At 39.1% G+C, this 14,202-nt stretch overlaps 1 protein-coding gene across 1 annotated transcript in view; it reads right to left on the reverse strand.

Annotated features, from left to right (window-relative positions):
• Positions 1-14,202, reverse strand: part of sdccag8 (SHH signaling and ciliogenesis regulator sdccag8) — a 357,014-nt gene that overhangs the window by 12,079 nt on the left and 330,733 nt on the right. The window contains 1 exon segment of the mRNA XM_072580466.1: positions 1,756-1,900. Within this exon segment, the coding sequence (XP_072436567.1) occupies positions 1,756-1,900 (145 nt within the window).

The raw sequence follows: 14,202 nt of genomic DNA on the forward strand, positions 1-14,202 counted from the left end.
CAGCATAAAAGCCATCATTTTTCAGCCCTATTGAGTTCCAAAGCTGTCACATCATTATTAAAAGGAGTTTTGAAGATAATGTTTTAATTTTGCACTCTTCAGAACCAGGACATACAAAAAAGACTTAAGAAAGAGAAACACCATTTAATGCAGAAATGAGAAGAAGGTGCTGATTGGTTGCACCATGATTGGCATGGAACTGTGGCAAGAACAGTCAATCTTCATTCTCAGACCAGGTAGATAGATTGTAATTGGTCAGGGCAATGCCACAGGAAAGCAGCACAGATAGACTGTCTCCGTGATCCTTTTGAAAAAGGTGCAATGTATGTCTGTACAAATTCCTTTTGCTTGAGTATTCATGTATGTAGCTTCTAGCATGTGCAAATGTATCATCTTGCAGGCTCAGTTGATGGTCTTACAACGGCTCCTTGTCTAACTTTTAACAAATGATTTCCACACACAGATCTAACAATGGATTTACTATTCTCAGGCTTCCAGCACAGGGCTATTGGAGAACAAGTTGCATGGGACCAGTTGCAAATGGTCAATGGGACACAGCCTACATAAGCTGGAATCACACTGACACTAACACTCATATCACTTTAATCATTTAGGTAACAAACAATATATCTTTTTGCTTGATGGCAGCATTGTGTTACCGGAAAAATCCACTCATGGATTTACAGCATAGTAGCAGTGCGAGACAGCTAGCAACATGTGTTGTTCTGATTTTAGAGACACCTTGCCCCTCTGAGGGTAATTTGAAGTAGACTGGCACAGCTAATATTGGTGAACTTAGGCCCTTTCATGAGATTTCGTGATATACAATAAGTGATGATTTTATCAATGTATCTTCCATATATTTAGTAGAGAAGATTCATGCATGTCAATTGGCGTGCTGACAGATGGCTTCCATTTCCAAAAGCTGTTGCTAAGCATGGATTTTGGATGAATGTGCAGCTGCAAGTAAAGTTAGAGGGAACATTGCTCATTATTAAGTTTATACAATGCAGAGTTGGCTTGGGCCTATTCACAAGATTTCCAATAAGATTCATCTTGTAGAGTATGGGATTATATGAATCCCAACATGTATAATGACCAGTGAATGTACACTTTCAATAGATATTAGTTAAGAATCAATTTTCTGACTTTTCCACACATATATCAAGAAAGGGGTGTTCATCTGAAGTTCTGTTTCAAAGTATTTGAGTGTAGATTAAGATTGATGGTTAACTGTTCGACCATGCCAAATATGGTCCAACCAAACAGCACCCTTTTCTCATTCTATATAGTTTGGTGTTTCTTTATTCAGATCTATTTTGTGCACCTATTCTGTTGAGCACATGGCAAAAGCTTCAACTCCTAGGTTCCTTTAAGCAATGTTTAAATTTTGTGCTACAAAGTCATATTTGACTCAAAACATTAACTCTGTTTCACTCTTCACAGATTGTGCCCGACTTGTTGAGTTTCTCCAGCACTTTCTGTTTTTAATACACTGCCATCTTCCCTCTCAGTGGACATCCTCCCAACCCCTTCCCTATCTGAGCTCCGTCAATAGCCAGGCATCACTTTGTGATATTTCTGTCTTCAATAAGGTATGTTGGAGTATTCACATTTGCATGGATTTCACTATACAATTAAGTTACATGAGGCTGCTGTCAACATGCAGCTAATATGCAGAAATGGTCACTGACTGCAGTATCTTTAATCAAGTAGTTTCAGATTAATGAGGTATAGATAACAGACGAATCCTACTTTGCCTGTGACATTTCCTGATGATTTCAGGCACTGCACCTTTTCCAACAGGGCTTGTCTCTCCTTTAACAGCTCATTCTGCCTTTGCAGTAGTTCCATCACCTGCTGTGCACTGGCCTGACTGTGCTGATCCAACTGTTGCAGTCTGCAAAGACATAAACGACAGATGACACTTCAGGATAAATTCTCTGCTCTGTTATAATGTGTGCTGGTCTCTATTTAAAGTAATTTTGATATTTTTACCAAATGAATTCAACCATCTCAAGTAGAACAAAGCATGAGGAGTTTTGACATCAGGCACATTGGAACTCTTTGATATCAGTGATATCTAGCTAATCCTGTTCCTATGGTCAGTCCAATGTAACATGGCATTAGTTCACCCTTCTATCAAAACAGTCAACAGTGGTCTGTAATCCTTACAGGGCTGTAACCTTACTAGATTTCAGATGCCTGCACAAAGGACACTACAGTCCATGCTCCTTGAACAAAATGCTGTATCTATTCGAAAGAGAGGGAGAAATAGAAAGCGACTGCATAAATTCAGCAGAACCGGTTAGAGTGTACCACAGCCATAGGCACGTGCAGCCCTGACAAAAGTGGTGCTCAGATCTGCAAGAATCCTTACACTGTCTGTGCATTTGAGCCAGATATACCACACTTTGGAGCTATAAACTGAGTCTGTAGAGTCAATGATCAAAGAGGCTTTGAACAGAGTTAGTACAGAGAGCTCTTCAGTTTGGCTTACAAATATCAATATGGAGATGTCTAGCTAATAGCTACAAAGCACATGGAATAGGAATGTTTGTAGTTAAAGACTTTGACTATATTCCTTGATTTCCTTTCAGAAATAGCTACCGTCTCTAAAGGTTCAGACTTGACCCACATTCCCTAAAAATCAGAGTGTCCTCCTTATGGACTTCAAATTCAAGAGTGTTCAATTCTGCACCATTTTTCATTTATTACTAAGCATTTTTTAAAGCTAAAATTTGTGCTAACTTTATTGACAAACCAATCTGATTGTAGCTGTTCAATGACAATCAGCACCCACCAAATACAAACATCAATGTTCCAGGTTCAAACTCTCTCAAAGGAAACCAGATGATACAGCTATCATAATAGTAAATAATACTATAACAGTTTTTACCTTAAATGAGTTCAAGATCAAGTTAAATTGGTCAGGTACCTCTTGTGCATTCCCTTAAATATTCTTTGACCATGGCTATATTTCAGGCTAACTCGTTAGTTAATTAATGTACTTCTTTTTGCCATTTTAATTCTATTAAGTCCACCTTTCTACATTTATTAGCTACAGATTAAAACTCAAGTCAACCTTTCAGGAGGTGTGTAACCCACATTTAGGTCCTGTGTTTATAGTAAAACTGACACAGGAAGGTAAAATCTGCAAACTGCTGCCTCTGGATTATGTACTTTGTTGGTGAAGTTTCTCCCTATTAGGTGCAGAGAACCTTTATCGTATAATATGCAAACATATTTGGCCCAGTCAATATACTGGCTTGCAATGCTTTATGCATATGTAATAACAGGAACATTTAGGATACTAACTCAAGTTGATTCTGAACATGGATAATACTATTATCACATTTTTTTCTTGTGGTGACTGAGATAGATGGGTAGCTTCAATGCATTGCTCCTGTGACTTTTGATGTTCTGTATCTTATCAGCTTGCTGGAAGTTGAACTTGAGTATCATGGTGGTTTAGTAGTTAGCACTACTGCCTCACAGCACCAGGGACCCGGGTTCAATTCCAGCCTCAGGTGACTGTTTGTGTGGAGTTTGGACATTTTCCCTGTGTTTGTATGGGTACCCACAGGGTGCTCTGGTTTCCTTCCACATTCCAAAGATGTGCAGGCTAGGTGAATTAGCCATGCTAAGTTGTCCATAGCGTTCAGGGATGTGTAGGTTAGGTGCATTAGACAGGGATGAATATGAGTAATAGGGCAGGGAAATGGGTTTGGGTGGGATACTCTTTTGACAGTCAGTGTGGACTTGTTGGGCCTGTTTCCACACTGCAGGGATTCTATGATCAGACGGTCTGGCTTCCTATTTCTTCCCCTTTTCTGGAACTCGCATTCTTCTTGGTGCCATGACTGATGAGATGACCACACGAGAATGCCATGCTTCAAAAACCAAAGATATTAAAGGGTCACACCCAATGGACCCTATTATTCCTGGACTCATCCTAGAATGTGTGGCTGATTCCAAGAATGAAGGAAGACCATAATTTTCATGAGTAGCTCAGCTGTCATCCACTAAACAACTGCCTACATAAACTTGCAATTCTAATTTACCAAAATCACTTGCTATTTATTCCTTTTGAAAGAACTCTAACCCAGATATAGCAGGAAAAAGTTGAATTTCATGCAGGAATGATGTTTTGCTTCCTTATTCATGCTTTCACTGTTCAACTCTAATTATCGTCAATCCATTTTCCAGTTTCACATCAAGACACGAATATGTTAGAAAACTAGTGTTTTGTGCTGTTTAATTTAGCTTCACTTGCAGAAAGCATCATTAGATGGATTTCAGTATAAATTGGTTATTTTGCACAAGCAATCTGTAAGAAATCCTAATTAAAGCATAACATTCCTTGGCAAATTACTTACACATTTATCAGGACTCAGCTGGCTGAGTTCTACTATCTGCATGTGTTTCTTTTTGACTATTAAAAAAATGCAAGTAATTCTTTGAGTCTATTATTTATTCAATGAACTAATCACAGGAGGCTACTTTACAACTATTCTCAAAATGTTCTTGTCACATTCAAAGAATTTTTTAAAAATGTGAGCTGATATGACTGGAACAGTAGACCACTTTGCTGACAATCTTCAACAGCCACTCTCAGAGACTTAAATTCCTTGTTAAAGCAACCAATGTTATCATGCCTACAAGATGAGATTCATAGGATATATATTGTGCATTCAACTTAAAATGGCAATGATTAGGAAGATAGAAACAGGAAGAAGCCATTCAACACCTGAAGGCTCAAAAGAACTTAGAAAGTGAATTTGCACTGATGAGAATGGTCTCAATTTTAACTCCTTAGTTGGTACCAACTGAGATTGTGGCAGTGACACAATGGCAGTCTTAAGGGATGGGATATTGGCTAATATTCATACCCCGGAATACAGTCTAAACCGACACTGTTTGTACATTTAGGGACACGGGCTCAGGACAGAATTGAGATTGCCCTGTTCCATGGTTACTATCACAAAATGGCCCCTCTCCATCGTGTATTCTTCACCACCTAGGTCTCCCTATCCACTTCCAAAACACTTCCCTTTGTAGCAATCCTTGAAAAATAAGCCTTCAAGTAACTTACAGGAACACTTTTTCCAATTAGTTAGTCCATGACCCTCATTCTGTTATTTTCTTTTATTCACTCACAGGATTAAGGCATTGCTGGCTAGGCAACATTTATTATCCATCCTTAATTGCCCCGAGGGCAGTTAATAGTCAACCACATTGCTGTCAGTCTGAAGTCACATGTAGGCCAAACCAGGTAAGGATGGCAGCTTCCTTCCCTAAAGAACATTAGTGAACCAGATGGGTTTTTCCGATAATCGCCAATGGATTCATGGTCATCAGTAGACTCCTAATGTCACATATTTTTACTGAATTCAAATCTCACCATCTGCTGTGATGGGATTCAAACTCATCCCCAGACCAATTTTTCTTTTTGGGTATCTGGGTTGACAGTCCAGCAATAATATCCTAGATAATCATCTCTCCATCCATCACAAGATACGCATCTTATCAATCATTTCCTCACTTTTGATGCTCTTGTCTCTTGCAAAATATTTTAGTATGCTTAATTTTCTCTGATATAACTGTATGTTCACCTCCTTGAGTCAAAGGCACTGATTTGTGTGTACCTGGGTTACACAACTGGCTTAAGATTCAGTAACAAATCATCTTTCAGGTCTTCCTGTTAATAGTCAAAATCACCCAATACTCTCAAAATCATTCTAGAGCCAAAGGTAACTCCAGTCTCCTTTTCTTTGCTATCAGCCATCATCTTAAGCACTCCACCTCTGCTCCTTCTGTCCCCATTTTCAACAAATGCAAGAAGCTCAACAACTTATTTCTTACTAAGATTGAGACCCCTACATCTACCTGCACTTGGACTTAAATTCTGGGAGATTTGCTGTAATCCTAGTCCTGGTCACTGCTGGGACTACAATCAGATTGGTCGGTAGCACACTGAGGCAAGCCTTCTACCTGAGCGAGGGAAGAAAGTCCTATTTACAACCCACAGTGGAGGTACTGTGATGGGGAAGTATTCCTTGCTGACACTTTCATCAGTGAGGTGGGAAACTGCCATCTGAAAATTCCTGCCCCATAAGATTCCCCATCTGACCAAGCTATTTCTGCATTTCTGTCTTATCTTTTAAAATCCTCCTCTTTGATACTGCAATTGGTTCCCCTTCCCAATCATAGAAGGAGATCAGTAAGTCCATTATGTTTAGCTCACTACAAAAGTACCTTAGCTCAACGGCAACCAGGGACAGGCATTAAATTTTGGTCAGCCAGCAATGCCCACATCCCACGAACAAATATAAGCTGAATATAACCAGTCCCACATCCTACTTTGTAACCCAGCAATATCTTTCTCTGCTAAATATACAACTCATTTTAGAATGTCTTAGTTGAACCTGTCTCCGTCACACATACAATCCAGCTCCTAAACATTCATTGCAGTGAACGTTTATCTTCATCTCACCTCTAGGTTCTGAAGAAGGGTCACTGAACGCAAATCATTAACTCTGCTTTCTCCCTACAGATGCTGTCAGACTTGTTGAGCTTTTTCACCAATTTCTCTTTTTGTTTCATCTTTAGGCCCTTTTGTTTTAAACAGGTGTCCTCTAATCTTTGTCCTTTCCACCAATTGGAATATTTTCTCCTTAACTACTCATCAAGATCCCTCATGACTTTGAGCATTCTATCATATCTTCCAAAAAGCACAGTCCCAGGTGACAGAAATTCAATAGACAATAGCCATAGGTGCAGGAGTAGGCCATTGTGCCCTTCGAGCCTGCACTACCATTCAATATGATCATGGCTGATCATCCTTAATCAGTATCCTGTTCCTGCCTTATCTCCATAACCCTTGATTCCACAATCCTTGAGAGCTCTATCCAACTCTTTCTTAAATGAATCCAGAGACTGGGCCTCCACTGCCCTCTGAGGCAGAGCATTCCACACAGCCACCACTCTCTGGGTGAAAATTCCTCATCCCTAGAATCAGTCCCATTAATCTGCTCTGCACCCTCTCTAATTCTTTCATATGCTTTCTAAAGTGTGATGCTCAGAATTGGATACAATGCTCCACTTGAGGCTGAACCAATGTTTTAAAATGATTCAAATAACTTCTCTGTCTTTTAAACTTTTTGTCACTATTTAGCAAGTCCAGATTCTCAAGCACCTTAAGATGTCTTCCTACATTAGCCTTGCCGTATAAGTGAAAATATTTAAAGAGTTAATTTCAATTTACGAAAACCATTTCCATTTAAACAGAATTCTAATACAGATGTGGGTGCTGAGTATAGAATTCCATTCAGGAATAATATTTGACTGACATCCTGTATGTGTCTAGTATTTATTCAATGGATTAGCTATAGGAGTGGGAACATTGGCCAGTTTCCTTCCCTAAAACCAGTTGTACAGTTTTTACCACCACAGCAACACAATCAGCTAACTTAAGACACAGCCAAGATCAAACCTGGATCCTCAGCTATTTACATTTTAAACTGGCTGAGGCAGCAGCGGGGCCCTAATTACCAACAAATAATGACACTTTAGCCAGAGAGTTATCTTAAATGCCTCTCTCTATAAACCCCCAACCCAGTCATTCTACAAGAAGCCATTAATATCAGGGAGCTATGGGTGAAATCTGGTGTGAGAAAAAGTAAACACAATAATTAACATAAATTAGTATCTAATTTTTCAAAAATTAGTTATACCCTTTCACTGTAAAATTAGTCAGTTGTAAAACAAAGTCTGTTGTTTCTGTTAATTTTGTTTCTCCTTAATGCTTCCCGCTCCCACCACACCCCAATGTGAAAGTGGCAAGGCAACTAAAAATAACCATGTGTTCTGAAAAATAAATCAAAACGGAATTGGTGCTAAGCAACCAGAAAAGTCTGTTCTGCTGAGGCAAAAATCATTTCTCTTTCCCAAATTTCCAATAGCAAAATGTTTGCGATACACTCCATAAAGGTAAAGGAGTGGAAGAAAGAGGTAAAGAATCTATCAGTAAAACTTGTGCTCTGACATTTACTGTGTTCACAGCAGCGCTGAAATTAGCAGCTCATTATAAACACTTCTTAGTCCAGGATCAACAAAACCTATTTCAAACAAAATTAATAAAACTAATCAACTCGTTTTGCAAACCAAAGGAGACGATGCCATGTGTGTATACATCTTAATGTAGTTAACACTGGTCACAGAGGTTTAATCAGTTATACATTTCCAATTTAATTATGTTTAGAATTTAGCATTAAGCAAATTGCAACTGAACAATTATAGGTTTAAAACATATCTTTAAAAGTGCATGGCAATCATGCATGAGGATAAAAAAAAAGCCTTTGACACTTAAGATTTCTTTCATAAAAGATCTTTCAATCATTTTTTAAAATCCAAAAGCCACAAATATCTGCAATCATGTTTATGTCAATTATCACATGCTTTTTACAAAAAGAGAATAATGGGCATGCTTTTGGTGCTGTAACTTCCTAGAATTGTTGTAAATTTTGAAATAGGATGGAAATAAAAACACATAACTTTTTAAAACCAGCAGGATTTAAAACAAAATGCACCTTCATTTTATCTTTTCCTTGTTTTTTTTTATATTGCTTTTAACAATGCATCATTATATAGCCTTGTTCAATTTTCAAATGGTTAAGAGTTCTGCTCAGGACCTGACCTCAGATGGTTCAGGTCAGAGAAGCAACTGTTACAGAATGTGAACAATTCCTTCTTCTGATAGTTATCCAGTGACCCCTGCTGGAAAGTGCACGTCAGGTTTACGGACAAAATTGCTCCTGACTGTGATTGACATGAAGAATATAATATGAATGAATGCTGGAAGACTGCTGGCCTGTGGAGCCAGCTTCTTTGCAAAAGGTAAACAAATTTTGCTTCTTCATAGACTTATTTCTTGGTCAGTAACTGAGGTAGTAATGGGTCAGATACACAAGGCTCTTCACTGTAGTACCTTTTCTCATGCTAAGGAAATGTTCAACTGGTGATTGACCCTTGGTATCACTCAACAAACCCAAACATTCTTATTGATGCCTGAGAGAATAATTAATGCGTGACATTGATGTTTTTAAATTCTAATACATTTATTCATGTATTCCAGGAATTTATTTTGCGTGAATACAAATAAGTTTTGTAGTTACCACTGAGGGCAATTTCTGTCACAGCATTCTCTTTGTAGCCACTTCTTCATCACCGAACACTACTCGCTCTTGACTGTTAGCTTGTATAACTCCTTGTTAACATCAGGTAGCGGCTTATTTCCCAGGGTCAGCAACATCTTTCTGAAGCAAGTGCATTAAATACAAAGTTAATAAGCTTTTGTCCAGCAATCATGTATTTTGTTTTACTCTCTCGTGGAATGTCGGTGTCACTGACAAGGCCACCATATAGGCCATCCCTAACTGCCCTTGAATAGAGTGGCTTGCAGTCCTGGAGAGGGCAGTTACAAGTCAACTGCATTGTTTGAGTTCAGATCCGCAGCACAGACCAGACCAAGTGCGGGTGGCAGACTTTCTTCCCTAAAAGGTATGTGAACAAGATGACATTTTATTGGCAATCGATAATGGTTTCAGGGCACTTGAGACTTGGTTTCAATTCCAAATCTTGATAATTGAATTTAAATTCTACTGCCTGCCATAGTGAGATTTGAACCTTGGCATGAACCTGAATTACTAGTCCCGCATCATTACCACATTACCAACTCCCAAACTTATTTTGAATACAGTGCTCTAACATTAAGAAATTCCAATTAGTATCCTCAGAGAAACTGAAAACTCTGGATTTGAACTTCCAAAGGTAAACACTGATGGTGCTGGAAAATGGAGGGTGCCTTTTTTCTATGTTTTTTCCCCATTTTGGGAAGGCAGTCACAAATAAAATTGGACCAATGAGCCTACAAAATCATGGTACTTCAGAGTTATAACTTATACTTTGAATTTTCTTTGTGTGAATGGAGTAAATTCAGAACTGCAGTTCTCCTATCACACTGCAGCTGTTGGATATAAATGTACCATCAGACATCTGAACTTGTGGCTCAAGTGGGTAACAATAACTCATAAGTCAGCCACTTTTTTGCTGCAGAACAGAATCCCAAGGCTTTTCACACGAGGTATGAACAAAATGTCAAATGTGGAGATGTTACTAGGGCTTGATCGAAGAGGTGGCTCACATGCCTGTGTAACAAAACTGAATTTTTGAAAATGATAAAAGTGCAGGGTGTTAAGTCAGCTTCAAGACATGGTTCCTGGCATCATCAATAATCAACAGGACATGGGATGGCGAAACAAGTTTCCCACTCACCTCCCAATTAAGGCCAATTAAAGTTGTTTAAAGTTCTTTAAGAATTTGTCAAGGTTTGTAACTTAAATCCAAAAGAGGCACATTGGGTACTCACTGAGAGACCAGCTGGTGGGTAAAGAGTGCAGAGTCAGTCATGACTGTCCCAGGATATTACTCCGAGTCCACAAGGTGTGTAGGTAAGGAGATGCCTTTGGTCATTTGCAGGTGAAAGGAAGAATGGACACTCAGTACCCCAGCTTTGAACAGGGTCAGCACCACTTGGCATATTAAGGAGAGGAGTACAAGGGGCAGAACTATTAAGTGGAACTGGAAGACTTTGCCCAGAAAGCAGACTCTAGCAGTCAATGGAGCATGACCACCAGCTGATTACCAGTGGCAATGTGATGCATAACCCTCTGCAGGAAGGGAAAAACCTCAATAATTTGCTCAATGAAAACCTATCTCCAAGCCAACCGAGAGCTGTCTTAATCTGACCACTGGTGGATCTCTCACCTGAAAACAGACCTGGCTTCTGTTCCCATTTCCATCATGAAATTTCTGCCCATGAAGTGTTATCACCGAAGGTAGTACAGCTGATGGTCTCAGGAGAAAGGTTCAAAAATATATTCTGCTGAATTTTGTACTGCTCCTAAAGGGTCCTGGATATCACACTGTAGTGATCATTGCCAGATTTGCATTAACTGAATACAAGCAGGTGAGACCAATTTTCAACATTCTTACTTAAGAGAAAATCAGAAAATCCACAAACTGCAGAAGTCCACCACAATAATGTTTCAGTGCAGAAAGAAGTTTATAAAACTAAATGTATGTTTTTTTTGCTTATTTGATTTGAAACTTGTGATCGAGTGTACAGCATTCAACATAAGCAGGTGTTCCATCTGTACTCTTACATCAACTCTACGCATTTCAAGAACATGCTCTCCAAAATATTATGTTGAAAAATTAAACATTTGCCACAGCAAATAACTTGCAGTCAATAGTGCAGTGCTCCTCTGGCATGGAGAGCATGGAAACTAACAGTCTTTTTGCTCAGAGCACATGCTTGAGGATTCAGCAACCAGACATTTTCCCCTATTCACGGCATAATGAAGGAAGGGGTGCAGGATCTCAGACCTCAGAGTACTTCATCTACCCTATCCCCACTCTGCCCATGTTCCAGTGCTAATGATTATTCATTCTTATTTCAATGGACTTCCTCTCTCTCCTACTGTTTCTCAATCACAGTGAGGGGTGTTGGGGGAATGCACAGCTCAGAAGAACTATTGGTCTCAAATCAACCTATGTTAAATAAGGGTAATGCACAGCCAAAGTTTTAAAATCAAAAGCCTACTTTTATCGATTCTTTTTTCCCTCTGATTGCTCAGAGTTTTCTGAAAATTAATCATTCATTCCCAGAGACTCTAGGCTAATCCTAGAGGCTTGGCAAGCCTGCAAGAAGGCCCCAAGATGAAACAACATAAATACTGAAGAGAAGTAAATCAGAACCGTTGGACAGGAAGAGATTGGAGATCAATGGAGGGGCTGAGGGCTTGGGTTTTTTGGACAGGCAAGGAGAAACAAAGAATGGAATAATATCTTAGGAGTAAAGATGCTGTAGATGCACATAGGGCACCCCTAAAGAATGTATCCCCCTCTTCTATCCTGCCTTTTAACCAGCTAGGTGAAAAAAAATTCTTCCCATTCATTTCCTCTTCCAATGGTATCATGGCATGGGTAGCATAAAATTTGAATCAATTGCCTGGCAACAATCTCAGTTGCATTTTGTTTAAATGGACCAGCATCAGGGACAGACAGAAAGGCAGTGGGATAGCCACCCGATCCTTACACACAGTCTGTAAAATCCAGTCTATTGTATGGATCAGAGTGTTGCTGTTCAGCATGCTGGGACTTGGGCATCGGGCCCAGATTTGGGGAAAGAAAATACAATTCTTTTCATATGATCCTTGAAATTAGACTCTGAGATCCTAAGGGTCCAATAGACTTGATTGTAAAGTCCTGATTCAGGAGACGATAACAACAGAAAAAAAACACAATTAACTTACCTTCAAATTTTCAAAATGTATAAGAGGGCTGAAAGGTGAGAAATTAATTGAGTAATATTCAGAGGTGATCTTCAACTTCATCAATCAATAGATGACAGAAGTCTCTATTGTTTTGAGGTATTCTTCCCTACTAGAATATCACCATTAGAAACTTTTAGTAAACAAAGTGAACATTTATGTGCAATGGAGCAGCAAAATATTGAAAGTCCTAATCCCATATAAAAATGCATTTTGATGCAAATTAAACAGTAAAAACACAATTCCTCCCTACATTAAATAAATCACAAGCATATATTCCATGTGGAAGCATCTTGTTATACCTAGAACACACTACTGTCAGCAGTCCAATGCTTCTACTTCATTATTACACAATGGTATCCAGAATGCCCAACACTGCCTCTGACAGACACTATTTGTTATATTTGCACACTGTGTTACCTACAAACACCCTCACCTGCTGTCAAAACATATTCCGCGCTGTGCCTTGCATGAGTCAGTACTCCACAATGGATTGATTAAGCCAGCAGGAGTGGCAGGACTTGGCTGCTCCCTCTGTCACTCCACAGTGATATACACAGCAATGACTGTGGATCAGCTGGCAACTGGCTAGATTTTACCTAGAAAAGTGCTGTCAAAACTACCGTAACAATATTATGAAGGGTCAAATTTGGAAGGTTTTTGTGGTATAAAATAATGTAATATAGAACGTGTACAATAATTCCAACCAAATTCATTAACAGATACCTATATGATTTGAAATGGTACGTTTTGCATCATTGCTGAACTTATATGAATGTTACGAATGAATCCCAAAATATTTTGTAATAAAACCACCTAAAGCCATTTGGGGAGTTGGGAGGGCAAGTGTAAGAATGGACAACAAGGACAGGGTAATTGATGAGACAGGGTAGTATGAGCAATAGAACATTAGATATATCAAAATACATTGAGAAGGTAAAGATAATGGGAAGAAAGGACTGAAATTGTCAAGTATGGAGTTGGCAAAATATGTACATACATAAAGCCTCATCACGTCTCTCAGGATAATCTCAAAGGACTTTGCCTTTAAAGAATTTGTTTGTAATGTTTAGCATGTAGGCAAATGAGGCAGCATTATGCATTGTGCAAGGTCCCAGGAGGGTTACAGGAGGGATTGCCACCAGGAGAATGGGAGAACTACTGTCATTCTTCAGATAGTGTCTTGGCAATTCCAGCAATCATTTGAAATCAAAATGTGAGCAGGTATCAAAGCCTGGAGTCTGTCATCCGAATGACAGTTATAATTGTTCTCTCAGTATTCAATAACCTGGTGCTGTGTGATCTGTAACTTTGTACACCCCAGTCCAACACCCACTCCAAATCATGACTTCAATACTAGTGTCAGCCTGGAGCAGAATTTGAAAATACAATGTCCTGATTCAAGTGACAAAAAAATGAATTTCAGTTAAGCAAGCTCTGTGTGGGTGAGTTCTTGAAGTGGATTTGACAGGCTGAATGGCTGGAAACCTGATTTACAGCACCCAATCAATGAGAGGAGGTAAATGTATCAGAGGATGCAAAAGAGACCATGGGATAGAGATCCTGATTGTGGTGGGGGGGAGCTCCCTTAGAAGTCCAGCAGTCCTACTGTCATCAAAGGGAACAGAGATTATATGGAACAGGAGAATTTACAAGACTGAAGCACCTTGTGGCCAAAGCATACTCCTTTTCGCCCACAAGTGCTCTAAAAGTACTTGCTAAAGGATTCAGACTTTCTCAACCTGACCATTTGTGGTTAAAAGTAGTGGCTGTCATAATTAAGGTGGAAACCTTGTTATAATAATCA

Source organism: Chiloscyllium punctatum, chromosome 11, assembly GCF_047496795.1.
Source record: "Chiloscyllium punctatum isolate Juve2018m chromosome 11, sChiPun1.3, whole genome shotgun sequence".
Taxonomy (NCBI): Eukaryota; Metazoa; Chordata; class Chondrichthyes; order Orectolobiformes; family Hemiscylliidae; genus Chiloscyllium; species Chiloscyllium punctatum.